A 15,847-nucleotide genomic window follows, 5' to 3' on the forward strand; every position below is an offset into this window, starting at 1 on the left:
ATCTATTAAAATGTGGTTCGTGTGCTTTAAAAACGTACATTATCCATAAAACTATATAGGGTGTTTTTTTTTTAAATTCTTGTTAAAAAGTAAAGGTCTTAAGTTCTAAAAAACTTGATAGTTCTTACCAAATTTTCCTTGCAATTTGTTTAAATTTTTTATACTTTTTTAGATAATTTTATTAAATTTGACTATAACTATAAGGGTTCTAGGTAATTTTGTACGTATATTTTAGTATTTTGATTGACAAAAAGGAACAAACTTTGATGACATTGACGACCTTACCGGTTCGAACCGGTAATTTTTCCTCGAACAATTCCATCGTCGGTAATTTTGCCGTGTATATTTTCTCCTCTTGGAGATTTTTGCCGCATGGCATATTCGCCACCTTTTTATGTTTTTATACTATAGGTTCGTACCTTTAAGTCTTTACTGTTAAAACATTTCTTTCTTTCTATCAATGGAGTTTCTTACATTTCTTCTAAGCATCAACTACAATCATATGACTATGATTAAGGTACACCAAGTCAATTAGTACTTTTGAAATTGATTCATCACCCTGGATCTCTGACTCCTTTTTCCTTATAAGCACTAATCCTTTTTATTTCGTAACTATTTTTTATTATTAATATTCTTCAGATCTAAAGTTTAAAACTATTATAAAAAGGCGGCGAATATGGTATGCAGAAAAATCTCCAAGAGGCTAAAATGTACGCGCCAAAATTACCGACGGGGAAATTGTTTGCGGAAAAATAGCACAGACAGATAGGAGACAAGCTACTTTTCATTTAAACAGAACTATTGTTCATTATATGAAATACTTATAAAATAAAAAAATATTTAAACAGAAATTTGATTTACTAAGTTTATTATATTGATCAAAAAGCTGTCACGTGTAGTACTTTTAACACATAGTCTGAAATGTACGGGCCTACACACATATGTAAATGCCACTTTGATTTAATTTCCCACATTTTTAGTTCAGCAGTCAACACTTAACGGTAATATTTTCTTTAATTTATAAGTTATTGTCGGAAGTTTGACGCTACTTTTGATATATCCAAAAAAATGGATCAAAAACAATTTAACTTTTAAAATTTTACACTGGTTCCTGATGGGGGAAAAACACCGTTCAAGCTAAGTAATGGATTGAAAAGTGTTAGGGGGACTCCACTTTATAAAGCAATAAAATAAACAAATAAAAAAGAATAATAATAATTTTAAAAAACCAATTTGGAACGAGAAAAAAGCTGTATTTTCATTGTTAAGGCCGGAACTCTTCAGCCTATGTGTTATATACACGATATCTTAACACAATCACATTCTTTTCTAAAAAGGAATGCAATTTTCGAACTTTAAACTACCTTTAAATATGTATTAAAATAGTTCAAGCTTTTAACTTAGAACTTTACTTTTTCACAACAAGTAGAATTATCTACCTTTTATAGCAAAAACAGATTTAAGGTCTAAAGCTTCTATGCCATAAAATTTCACCATTTAATACACCATGCCCCCCTCCAGTTATATTTGGAGGTAAATGTACGTTTCCGTTCGCAGGGGCCTCATGAACCTACAGTGGAACAAAATTCGAAATAATATTTATATCATTTAGGAATTTAAGAAGCTATATTAAGGCCTTGTCCTGTTATCCAGAGCACTGTATCAAGGAGGAATACCGTAGTCTCATGTCAGAGTTCAGAAGCTCTGAAAAGGTAATGAAATATCACATTCTCAAAATTAAACATCTCATTTGCACATTACTTTTCCAGGTTCATCTCTGTTTAATCGTTTCAGAGTCACGTTTTCAAAACGAATTGCTCTATGGATTAAATGCCGTATCTGAATATTTCAAATGTTAGTTCACCGCACTTTTCATAACCAAATCAAACGAACAAACAACCAAATGATGATCCTCCTAAAACAAAACATTTTGATGATTTGTCTTAAACTACTCCTTCTCATTTTTCTCTTTCTTAAAATGTGATAAGCAACTGCCTATTTTTGTCTAAAGCGATATCTTCCTTTTATTTATGTAAAAAAAAATATAATCATTTTTATTTATATTTTAATTATATTATTTACAAATGAGTATGGCAACACTGATTCTTAGTAACCAATGACATTTTGTCAAATGGAATAATAGACCCGATGTTATGATACTCCAGTGTGACCAACTGTGATAGTCGTTATTAAAAAACGTACATGGTAGGATGAACGGATAAATATTCTTGTTGGGACAAAAGTAATTTAAAAAAAGATGTAATTACTAATTAATTACACGCTTAAATCCATCTTTTCTTTCTCTCTTTATTTTATAATTAAATCTACAATGACAATGCATAATTATAATCATTTTTATAACTTTAAAATATACCTATGGGCTACGTAATGTTAAGGAATTGTTTTTCCTTTGTCAGACTTCTGCAATCAATGTTTATACAAAATAATGTTTTTAACTCATTGAGTTTAATTTGGAATTTGTTTTATAATTCTAATAATACGTAATACATACAGGCTCCTCCGTCTAAAATACAACACTTTTTGAAAATTACAAAAATTGTTATGTTTAAAAAATCAAATTTGGATAATTTAATTCATAAATACAATCAAGGGACACCTTAAGTTATGTACACTTTCAATCAATATAGTTTTATTTTGCCTTAATGACCAGTTCCAGCATGGTGTAGAGCTTTGCAAATTAGTTTTTTACAAAGCTAGGATCTAGGTTGGCTCAAGCAGTTATGATGGTGCCCTTCAGTTGGTCTTTTGTTGCGTAGGGGACTCACGAAAACGTCCCCTTGAGTTGCCCAAAAAAAGCAAAATCAAATGGTGAACACTTGTAGCTGTTTCAAGATTGTCGAGGAGGTACCAGGCCGCACGCTCACTTGATGCAAAGGCTTCAAACCCTGACGAAAAGTTCTCTTGTAGGCCGTCAAATTCATGATTATGCCATTGATAGTTACCTATTCTGCCTTCAATGACTCCTTTATCTGCCTCATACAGTTATTTTGGCCTTTATCTGGACCTTGTAGAAGCTTTTGGTGTACCTGTTGTGGTAACCCAGTACATATTAGAGCCGTTACTACCCAGTCCTTTTGGGATCTCTGATGATGATTACCCACGAGCAGACAGCTACAGAATTGCAACTCTACGTTGCTCCATATTTTTGGTGATGACGCTGTTATTTTTCGATGACTTTGCTTATTTTTTGTTTACAGTTTCTTTAGACAATTCATTACAAATAGGTATATGGGTTAAACATCCAAATATAACAAATAGAACATGGAGAGCCATTGAAAAAAGTGTTGCATTTTAGACGGTATTATATGCATGTTTTTTTAGCAAAAGCCTGCATTAGTTTTAATGAATTTGATGTTTGCTTTTTTTATATACAATTTTTAACCCTCCCCTTTCCCTTACTCTCATGTTAATTGAATTTGTACATTGATTTATATTTTGTAAACGCCATTATTATTTTAAAAAGTAACAAAGTAATATCAATATAATTATAATAATAACGAAATAAATGATATGACTAAAATATAAAAAAAATTAAATTATACTCTTTTAAAATTAATAAAAACTTGAATTTATTACAATAATGATTTTGCATTATTTTGATTGTGAATGCATTTGAAATCCTCCTCCTTTGACGGTGAATAATAAAGGGGGAACTTTTCCTTGTAATGAAGTGAATAGCAAATGCGAGTAGTGTTGGATCGGTCAAAAAAGTCTGGTCCTAATTAATTTTGTGAGGCGGTCTTTTTAAATAACTAGATCATTTCAGCTGTGCAAGTTTTATCATAATCTCTTTCAGGGGATAAGAGATATCTTAAGTTTATCTTGAGGATTGTACGTTCTTAGAACCGAAGGATTAACTAATCGGACTGTTGGAGAATGAAAAATATTGGACCGATTAAAAAAGATGGATAAGAAATCCCAATACTATTCACGAGTGATTTTATTCGAGTTTTAGTAAAGTATTTGAACAGTTCAATTCCTAGTCCAGTCAAAAGTATTTTCACTTTTTGTCAAAGCTTTTAAACAAAGTGACGAAAGTGATGAAGAGATTTCCTTCACTACGAAAAAACTTTCTACTCCTTGCAAGGTGTATTTCCTGAGATACTACTAATGATGTTAATTAATCATTAGCTTCAACCTTGTTAATATTCCGTTAAGAGGGTGTTTTATGGAAGTTATAGTTAGATATAGAGTAATTCCTGACAACCACTGAGGCCCTAACACACATAAACGTAATATGGTAACCAAATAAAAACATGTATCACGTGTTCATTGCTTTGCAAATTGGTTTTCAGCTGAAGTCCGAGCCTGCAAACCCAGTTTATCAAGACTTAAATGCAAGTTTCCAGCACTGGTGGACCACTACACTGTCTAGAGTGGTGAACAATTTGGTTGTGCCCCACCCTAATGAAATATAAACATAATTTCAATTGTACTCTTCATAAACTGAATTTATTAATAGAATGAGACTCCAAGATCTGTGACAGCTGAGAATAATAATAACTACATAAATATTCTTTCTTAAATGCCGAAAATATTTCAAATTTTCGGCATTTAATAATAAACAATATTCAAGAAGTGATCTATAAAAATGTCATTTAAGGCTTGACAACTCCCCCAAGAAAAACCCTGGTTCCTTGTAGAATTAGAAATACCTCTACTTCAGTGGTTTTGGGAAGAAATGGGGTGATTTAGAAAACTTTGGAGGTAATGGATGGATTCTACAGATAGGATAGTTTGTCTGGTAGAGTACTTGAAAAATTATGGTAAATTAATTTTATTACAAGTTCTTTTGGAGTAATGCTCCAAAAAGTCACGCAATCCCGGCTCAACTTAAATATTAGTCTGGTTATGATACTGACTACAAAGAACAATATCAATACAATATCTCACAGCATCTCTCTTTTTCCTACTTTTAGGTGGTCAGGGTACTTTTTTTAATTCTGTACCAAGAGTTTGTGTGGTTCAGTAACCGTACTTCTATATTGTTTTTTCAGATAGTTGTTCCATATTGCGTATATCTGACTCCCCGTATCATTTTTTCAGATAGTTGGTTCACTCATCTTTTTATCCGTGATGTGTATCGAGTCAACTAGGGATATGAAGCTACTAAATACAAATCATATATATTTAAGCTCTAAAAAACTTATGAGCCATTACTACTTTTCATTATTTGAAGTTTCAAGTGATTAAACTAATAAAAATATAAAGAGATACAATTTGATAGATAGATGCATTATTTAAAGATTTGATACGTACTTAACTTTACTTTGTTCGGTACATTTTTTTCCGGATAATTCCGTATCTGTATCACATTTTGGCTCCGTATCAATACGGAAGTACAGAGGAGCACTTTTGATACAGAACCGCCCAGCTCTGCAATTGATTTATGTACATCAAAGCTAGTATAACACATCGTTACCTTTGTTGTACCAGGAAACTTTTCCTCCAAAATGAAGGAGAAAAAAGGCCCAAAATCATCTGGCAGTTAGGCAAATAAGTAAATCTCTTATTTAATCCACAATTTTAAAATTAACTACATATATCTATTTAATTATATTCAAATCCTATATATTATTTTATTCAATACTCTAATATAATATTGCTTTGTAATATTTTACTAAAAGTGTAGCTACAATACATTTGTATATGATAGCCAAATTTTGTAGATAGAAATAATAGGATACTCAATATTCCGGCCCTTCTGCAAATAGAAAAGAATTATATTATTATAACTTACAAAAATAATAAATTATGAAATATCAAAAGCATCCGCAGAATTATATATATTGGAAAAAAATTTGAAAAATTTAATTTTATGGAATTTCTTTTATGAAATTATGAGGTATTCTTAAAAAGTTAAAAGTAAAAAATCAATTTTTTTGTAAAAACATTTCAAAAATTATATTTAAAATATATAATTTTATGACTTTTTTTTTTAATCCATATCTATTCAGAGAAAATAAATTTTTTATTAATAAATTTGAAAAATAAAAGTAAAATATGACATTTACTAGTAAGAAGTAAAAAAGGGCCCTCTAGCCTACCACCTCCAGACGCCCCTGTATCAAGTGAGACATGAGAATCGACAGTGACAACAAAATGGATTTTTCTAATAGAGGGGGGGGATATTATAGTTACATCATAAAAAGTGTCAACTCGCCAGAGAAAAATGATATCAACACGACCATCATGTGTCTCCTCAACCTAACAGGCGCGTTCCGCTACTTTGCTTTAAAGCTTCCCACCTAGTTAATACAACATCCTCTCCATCTTGAAAATCTAAAAGTAAGGTTTATCGTTTTTAATGAGTAATTTATATGCGTACATATTTAGGTATGAGTAAGTCAATTTACGCTCAATAGATTGCGTATCATTATTTTTGTTGTAATCATAAAGATATGATCACTCTCTATCTCTCTACTTGAATGTTTCTTGGGTGTACAATGTACATATGTAATTTGATATGTAAATCTTTATTGCTATTACGAGAATTATTGTAATAAGGCATATCTTATAATATACATAAGTAAATTGTGGGAAATGCATTAGTCAATTTGGAGAGAAAAAAGTAAACGCCACCATCAACATTTTGAAGCTCTGTAAATGCACAAGGTTCGTTACTACAAAAAAAAAAACTTAGAATGATTTTTCTAAAATTGGGGTCTTAGACGAACTATTCCACCCTTTTTATTAAAAAAGATGTAAATATAAATCGTTTTTAAATGAAAATATCGGGCTTAAATTAAGTCCCATAAACTAATTAAAGGTTTGTAAACTATAGTTTCCACTCTTGTGTATCTCAACTTATACCAGAGATTTGAATACTACTCCAATAATAGACCAAAATCAGGGTGGCTGTACAAAAAGAAGGAATTATCATTTTTTCTAGAAAATTTAATATTTGAATTGTTTTTCTAAAATATTTAATAATTTTGTGAACAGCTCTGAGTTTTTGAAATTTTTGTGAATAGTTGTGGATTTTTGAAATTTTGGTCAAAAAATTTAATATTTGAAATTTCATTTTGATTTTTTTTGAATTTTAATTTTTTGGCAACATTTTGAAAATTTTTGAGAATATTTATAAATTTATTTTTCAAATTTAGTTTAAATAAAATTATTTTTCCATTTTTTTTTTCCAAATATGTTCATTAAGTAAAAATTTCAAAAAATAAATGTATAATTTTTTTACCATCTTCCTGATTTTATTTAAAGATGTTTTTATGTTAACGCACCATATATTATCAAAAAAATCTTCTTCACTCCATAAGAAGACGATGACGACGAGGATTCGGGGCAGAAGGAAAAGAATGTAACATAATAAATGATATTAAACAACTACAAACTATTAATCATAGCAATTAAACTGTCAAAGAATTGCTCGCTTATTATTACGGCCTTGAGGCATCGACTGAGTAATAAAATTAAAAAAATTGAAAATTCCCCATGTCGTTAGATGTGTTTATTTTATAAATGTTCAGTTCTATTCATATCTACGAAATGGGGATCTACTGATGCGTCGGCATAAAAATAATCTAGAACAAAAATAAGAGAAAAAGAAATGTCCAACTTTTTTTTCACAACATATATTCATACAATCTAATGATTTGTAGGTATATTCGATCAATTATTGCCTTTATATTCAAATTTCTAGCATGAGCAGAGATACCCAAAATTGTTCACTATAGATTAAACCTTAATTTTATTTTTTTATACAACATTTGGCTTCAATATAGCCTTTCCAAACAATTCATCAATTTTGTCTACTTTAAATACAATTTACAGCCCCTCAAAAGGATTAATAACAATAGTTTTTGATAGAAATTGATAATAGGATTTTTGATCAATTTTTTTTGGTCAAAATGAGTACTAACGTTTTTTTAAAATGAGGCATCCAAAACATTATTTTGATTGAAAAAAAAAGTTTTATAAGGATCATTTAAAGTAATTAGTGTTGTTTATATTAATAACAATTTATTCATAAATTTTGCTATATTATATCGACAAATCCAGATTTTCTTATGTTAATTTTTCCCTTTGATCAATATTGGTAGTTTTAAACATATTTAAAGACAGTAAACTGTATGTTTAAGTCCTAGCAGTAGGAGGTGCTCCATGGCTGCAGTTTCTTGGTTATCACTATCAAGGTTAGTTTCTTTCCATTAGTAGTTGAATCAAATTTGAAATTGGTGTGATCTTCTCGAGTCCTCTTCGATAGAGGCATCTCACCATCACCACAACTGATTATACGTCCAACCTTTTACTCAGAATTTCGCAATTTGGTGCAAAAGTATTTCTCATTGGTTGCAAGACTCAAGTGGGATCATTCAATTTTGCGACAAATATATCCTTCTTCTAATTGGACATTGTCGGAATCTGGCTCCCTCAAATATCAAATCATGTAATCATAACATTGATTTCATCACATATATTTTAAATTCCAAAAAGAGAGCCTAATGATGAAAGATTGTTGTAGGTGGATTTTTTCTCGAAATTTTTTATCAAAAAATCCTTCAAAAGCTGTAATCTCACTTAAACCCAAATTTTCTCTAATTATTGCATACATTTTTAGAAAAATAAGCAATTTTCACAAAACAAACATAAAACGTCAAAATGAGCAGTTTTTTTATATCTTCCTTTTTTGTTGACGAGCCGCCTATTAATTCATTACAATTTACAAACTCTGCACATTACATGAAGAAGAAGCAATGAAAAAGGAGAAAGGTATAACAGAGTGAGGAAGGAGCAAAGAACGTCCTTATTTTTTGGAATCTAAATACATATTATGAACATTAATATGTATGTATTTTTTACTTGCAACTTGTGAATTATCGTCTTTATTTTGAACCTTGGACCCGTTCAGACCCACTTGTTGGTCCTCACAGTGTTAATTCAATAACTGAAACATAAAATACCAACTGTATTTTCTGCTTTCTACTTTTTTTTTTCATAATGAGCGTTGTAAACGTAGATTGGTTGAATTTGAAATAACATATTGGCTGAAAAGTCCCAGGCTTAGCATGGAAACCCCGGTTTTTTTTTTCTTCAAAATTGGATTTTTTAAATTATAACTTTTTTGAATTCACTTTATGAAACAGAGTCCCCATAACACTTTCAGCTATTTTTTTTGCTTGTATGGTATTTTTTCAATTCAAAAAGTATGTAGTGCAAAATTAAAACATTAAATTTTTTTTGATCCATTCCTTTGGAAATAACAAAAATATCCTCAACCATGGCACAATAACTCACAAAATAAAGAACAAATTGTCATGAAATTTAGACTGCTGTCTTTTGAAGGTTGGTACTAACTGAAAATGAGGATAATTAAAAAAATAAGTCATCTATATGTGAATTCCAGGACTTTTAAGACCATGTGTTATCTCTTGTTAACCTGTGGACAATTCTCAAAACGTATAGCACAATCATTCCATAATAATGAATAATTACACGGAATCTGTATTCCCACATGAGGGTAATATAAAAGTTAGTTTTAACATACAAATATTGGATTTTCAATAAATGGTTGATATATATTTTATTTTTTGATTAGAATTCCAAAACCCAACATAACCAATTAACCTTAATGTATCCAAATGAAATGATATCATCAATGGATGGTTGTAAATTAAAATATTTGCAGTTATAATTAAATAAGACATTTTACCGCGAAGAAATAGCAACATGTACCTTTTGCTTCTACAAAATTGCAACTTGAACCCAGCATATAAATGTTGATGTATATAAAGATTTGAGCACAAATAATTGGCATAAAAAGATTGGAGTCCTTACACTCATACATTTAGTAACAACCCCATAGGAATTTCATTAATACGACTTATGAAAATTTACTTGGAAAATATACCATAGAAATATGTGGCCTGCCAATACCAAAAGCAAGCTAGAATATTTATCACAATATTATTCGACGAATTGTCGTCAATTTATATCAAAAAATATTCTTATTGACCCTTTGGAGGCCCTGCAAATTCCACTACAGCCAATATTGATTTCCACAATGAAGGGATGAGAAATTGATTGATTTTATTTAAACGGGGACCAATATCAGTCTCTTAAATCAAATAAAGGTTTCAAACTATAGCAACAATTCTTTGGTATCTTAAACTATCCCACAAAAACTGAATAATAAGTATATAATTGACTCAAATATGTCCTTGAAACATTGGGCTGTATATGATGTAAATAAATTTTGATTTACGGTTCGAAACTGTTTGTATGTTGATGTACCACAAATTTAATAAACAAAATTGAACATATATACTTTTTTATTACTTTATAATCCTCCCTTATTCTTTTTTTTTTCTAAGACGTCAGTGACGATATTCTTCTTAAGAAAGAAATAAGAAACTGACAAGAGGAAATAAAAAACCGCGTAGACACTTGTTTTTTTGTTTTGTTTTTTTAAATCCTCACAAAACTTTATCAGAAAAAATAAGAACACCCAACGAAATTTCTTTAAAATTAAATGATTTATTTCATCTTTTTTAATTTTTTTTATATGTAATACAATAATAAGTGATTAAATTGGTATGTATAATTATTATTTATTTTTTTTCCCGAAAATTAAATGTTATTCTTCAAGACTTCCACAGTCATATCAACTATATAAACAGGCATATAATTATAAGTAGTGTTTCATATTTTAAGAAAGAGAAAATATATAATTCTACAACAGCTTGAATAAGAATTATTAAACTATTTACATATACATTAATATTAGATTCCCGAACTTGAATGGGATGTATCCTTGTTCCAAATATATATTTGGGGGGAAATTATTCATATAACATCGATTTTAATAGAGCTTTATACACATTGGTTCATACATATCCTATGAACTTTACGAGAAAGAGAAAAAAAAGATACTATATATTTGTACTCAGAAGAAAAAATTCACTATATGTATAACAGAATAAAAAGCTATCGAATTAAAAGTGTAAAAATTTACATAATGAAAGAACGAAAATTTCATTCGGAAAGAAAAATTGGGTTTTTTTGTACCTTGTTGAAGTGCCCTGCGGATTTGATAAACATATACAATATGTAATGATTAATACTTTAATCAAATATATAATTTTAATAAGATATAACATAAAGAAAACACAAATTTATTTAGCTTTTGAAAATTAAAAATCAGAGATATTTTGTAGGCTAGGTAAAAAAAAAATGGGTAAATTGATTCAGAAAACAATGTAATTTCTACATATACATTATTAGTCAATGTCTCATATGATTGGTTGGATTTTTTGTTTTTTTGCAAGGAAAAATGAAAGACGTTTTCAACAAATTTTTGACGAGCTTCGTATAACAGAAAGACAAAAGTACGTTTTTGTATAGAAATAAGTATCTATTTGCTTTTTTTCGACACAATTGTAAATTAATTTGTACGATTATGATTAAGAAAGGGGCTTGCAAGATAAGAAATAATTCGTAAATAATATATATAATTATTTGTACAAAGAAAATAAGCAAAAAGCATGAAAAATTCAGGAAATGATATGAATCAAACTATTTCCTGAATATATGTGTCATATAAATAAACTTTTTTTTGAAAGACCATTGTGTGAGGTGTTTTTGCAAGAGTTTACTCAAAAATAATTATATATAAATATTATTTATAATAATAAAGAATTTGCCAAATATATATATATATACGATGTTTTTATAATATAAAAAATATATTTCTTTAAGAAAAAAACAAAAAAACTAAGGAATAAACTTTTTCAGAAAGAGTTTATTGTGAAAGACATACAGATTCAATTATAATAAAACGTTGATTTTTTTATAATAATAAAAAAAAATTAGTTTTGCTTCGAATGTGTTGAATTTTGTTGTTCAATAATTTGAATATTAGGAAAGACTAATCAGCGTGAAAGACAGAAGTAATAAGTCAATGAGAGACAAACTTTTGAAAGAACAAAAAATTAATTAAATATATATATATTTATTAACAAAGCAAAAAAAAAAAGAAAAAAGAAGAGAATAACTAGATGAGACTCACACAATTTGATATTTATATTATATAATTATTTTGTTAATAAGGTGTCATTTAAAAAGTTGAATGAAAGAGCTAACAAATGACGTTTCTTTTATTTATAAGGAACTGAATGATGACAGTACACTAAATTAGAGCGTTAATTACTTATAGGTAAACATAATTATAATAATTTACTTATATATTAAATTCTTTGGCTTGTATTAGTGATTAAAAAAAAAAAAAGTATCGTAGATTTTTTGAAAAATCATTCATGAAAGACGCTTTGGGTAGCAATCATTTAATTAATGAGAAAATGGTTTGTAGGTTTTTTTAAAATATTAAATAGTTATTATTGAAACATATGATATATATCATATGATTGATCACAGCAGATTTGATAGAGGGAGAATATTTCAATTTTTTTTTTTTTTTTTTTGGGTTATTAGATATGAAGTGGAATTATTGTCTTACCGTGGAATTGAATATTTCATCAAATTGTACAGAGATAGATATAACATTTAATTAATTCTTTTTTTTTTTTTTTCATTTAATGTATTGTAAAATTTTAAAACGGAGTGATTTTCTATTCATCAATGTTCTCCATGGTAGTTAGTTGTACGTGGTTTTGATCCTAACATGATTCTTTTTTTTTCGATTTTTCGGATTTTTTGAATAATTTTGTATATTTACTCCATTAATATTATCTGAAACAAAAAAATTATAAATTAGATTGGAATTGATATATATATATATAAATATAATGCCATTTATATAATGCTCAATGGAAATTGCTGCTATAAGTTAAGTGAAAATCATATAAAATGCCTATATCACAAAGTTATATACGTAAGAAATTCTAAAGCAAGAATTTAAAACGTCAACAATTTAATTAATTTGTTAAAATATTCCCAAGATATATATTAAACAAAATTATTTGCTGTATATTTCGTGATGGTCTAACCCAGAGTTGATAAATATATATGTATATTATTATAGTAGAGATTGTTCGAAACGGTCAGTGCTGCGAGTAACGTTACTTTTTTGCCCGTGTGTAATAGGTGGATTTTATTACTGAAAGGTCTTGAAAATAACTACTGTACTAAAGAAAAAACCCGGACTAAACCCGGATGATGTATTCAAAATCAAGAACACTGATGTAATGTCGTGATTGAGTCTGCCAATGCTGCAAATTAACATTCTTTTTCCCCCGTATGTATACAAATTACTAAAAGGGTCTTAAATTGAACTACTTTACTATACAAAAAAAAACCGGACTTGATGGGATATTGCTGTATTCAAAATTAAGAATACAGATGTATTGTATAGTTTTGAATCTAGACTGTTGTACCTGTTAGTGTAGAGAACGAACATTTAATTATTTTTGCATGCATTTATATGGTGATTTTTTTCAAGTAAATGTCTTACCGGGCTTCAGAAAAATCCGGACTAAAAATAGCATTGGGTTCAACTACCAGGTTGAGCCCACATCAAATGATTCACATTATAAATAGTGGACTTTATTAATATAAGGGCCTTAAAAGGAGCAACTTTACTCAAACTAATCCCGGACGGATCATATCCTACGTAAATGATTATTGTCATAAAGGGTTGAACTACCGGATTTGCGCTCGAATTGTCAAGTACAAATTAATGAGCTTGATAAGGGAAAGATTTTAACTTTTGTGCCGTGAGACATATGTACATTACATAGAGCAAACCCCGGACTAAATAGGATATTGTTGTAATTGACAAGTTTTCAATTTGTCAAAAATGTCTCAATTATTCATATTTCCCAAAATAATGTTTTTTTCCAAGGGAATCAATTGACATATTAGGAAGGGATCTCTGGACATCCCTTCCTATTATTAAAAAAAAGACTCTCAAAAGGTCAAAGCACTTATTTAATTAAAATAAAACATCACAAATTCACTATTAGCAAATCAAAGCTTATTGAATACTTGAGGGAGCATCAAATTTCCTAGTAATTGAATGAACAAGATCTTTTGGGATTTAATGAATGTTTTACGGAGACTCTTACCTTAATATGAATTCAAAATTACATGTAAATACGTTAAAGTGAAAGACATGGATAGATTTCGTGTACTAAGTGGTTTGCTTTACTGTCCTCTCCTCACACACATTCATTTATAAATCTGCGAATTGAAAAAAGGCTGAATTAGAGATGATTGGAGATGGATTTTGACTTAATGTAATTGATCAAGAAAAGTACTCGGAAAATCCTCTACTGAGAAAAACAGAGAATGAGGGAGGGAAGAAGAATAAGTCTTTGCCTTTCAATTGCTTAAGGCTGCAAAAAACGGCCTTTATTTATGATAGGCATTGCATGAAAAGGAGGTAGGAAAATAATAAGAAAAAGAGAACTTACCAATGAAGTAGAGAAGACGTAATGAGTTTTTCTTCCGTTGAATGTTGATGTTCATTGCTTAGAAAGGGATACGCTAGCTGAATGATTGATGAAGGGAGCTGGTGCACTGAATTTTGATTATTACTAGTATAGACTCTTCGTTGATGTTATAGTAGGAAAACGTTGTTTTAACTCAGTCTGGATCCTCTTGAATATTGACTCTTTTTTTTTTGTTCAGAATATTCCTCTGAGTAGAAGAAGCGTACCACTACTTTTTTCTCTCCATGTTGGAAGGTTTGAGTGAGAGATGTGATGATGTTCTGGCTCCTCCATCTTTGATGATATTTTCCCCATCATGCAGCTGACTTTTTGAAGCAGCAGCAGCAGCAAGCAATGCTCCAATGTCTTTGGCCGACAAGCGACTAAAGAAAAAGTTGTTGCTTTGAATACAATTTTACACTCTTCATAAAAAAAAGAAAATATTATGTTCGTCGTCGCCGGCGCCGGCGTCCTCTTATACCATAGCAAAAGATAAATTAAAGTGTAGTAGGAGTACATTGGAAGGAGGAAGGGGGAATTTGTACGTACGTACTACTACAACATTCAAAAGAGAGAGAGAAAACGCCAGTTTTCCGTTCATTTTTTTCAATACTAATAAAAAAAGAGAATAGAAAAAGCGGGTAGGCTTTTTATTCTGAGTATAACCCTTCTTACATTATTTTATTATTATTGTCTCATATTTTCTTTTTTAGTTTTTATTTGACAAAAAAAGCACGCCTGAGGATTTTTGTAATGCGCGTCTTTGACAATTTTTTAAATTAATTAATTATGCTGATCGTTAATAATATATGTATGTATGAACAATTAATAATATTAGCCTTTTGTTTACTTTTACTACAAATATGGAGGCAACATAAAATTGCATTTATGTCTTTTTGCATAATATATGATTCCGATATGCTGGGCAATAAATCCATGTAAAACAATATTGGCCTTATTAAAAAGGACTAACTAAACGTCAGATTATGGCATGAGTTTTCCTCACTTTTATAAATATTATTTATTATTATTAATGGCCTCTGTCCTTTTATGTAGTTTTTGCTTCTAATCTAGTAATTGACGGATTTATTTTCCGTAAATATTTGACAAATTATAAATTGAAATATTATGATTGTGTTTTTTCCTTAATCAAATTACTTTTTTTTAACAAAAGAAAGAGGGAGTGAATGCATTTTTATTCAAGTTATAAAGTATTTCAACAAAACCTCACCTTCAACTTTCACCTTTTTAATAGCAAAGAAAAAAACTCCTTTATTTTTCATGTTGTATGAAATACTAAATTGCTGTTTTTGATTACATTTCTATTAAAATTGTAATTACGATACGGAGAATTTATGTTTTTATTTTGCATAACTAATCCTCTAGTAATGATATGTTTCCGATAATTCATACTATTATCCTTTGTC

General features: G+C 29.1%; 1 protein-coding gene and 1 long non-coding RNA gene across 2 annotated transcripts in view; one reads left to right on the top strand and one right to left on the bottom strand.

The window, feature by feature from the left end:
- Nucleotides 1–4,547, top strand: part of Sesn (Sestrin) — a 433,167-nt gene extending 428,620 nt beyond the window's left edge. The window contains exons 7-8 of the mRNA XM_040719400.2: nt 1,613–1,712; nt 1,770–4,547. Of these exons, the coding sequence (XP_040575334.2) occupies nt 1,613–1,712; nt 1,770–1,859 (190 nt within the window). The 3' untranslated portion in view covers nt 1,860–4,547. The remainder of the gene's footprint in view (nt 1–1,612; nt 1,713–1,769) is intronic.
- Nucleotides 4,548–12,525: 7,978 nt separating this feature from the next.
- Nucleotides 12,526–14,846, bottom strand: LOC121124233 (uncharacterized). Its single transcript, XR_005866256.2, has 3 exons — nt 14,403–14,846; nt 14,055–14,169; nt 12,526–12,720 (listed from the first exon to the last, which is right to left on the bottom strand). It is a non-coding gene; the product is annotated as an uncharacterized lncRNA (long non-coding RNA).
- Nucleotides 14,847–15,847: the final 1,001 nt, after the last annotated feature.

This window comes from Lepeophtheirus salmonis, chromosome 9 (genome assembly GCF_016086655.4).
Source record: "Lepeophtheirus salmonis chromosome 9, UVic_Lsal_1.4, whole genome shotgun sequence".
Classification (NCBI taxonomy): Eukaryota; Metazoa; Arthropoda; class Copepoda; order Siphonostomatoida; family Caligidae; genus Lepeophtheirus; species Lepeophtheirus salmonis.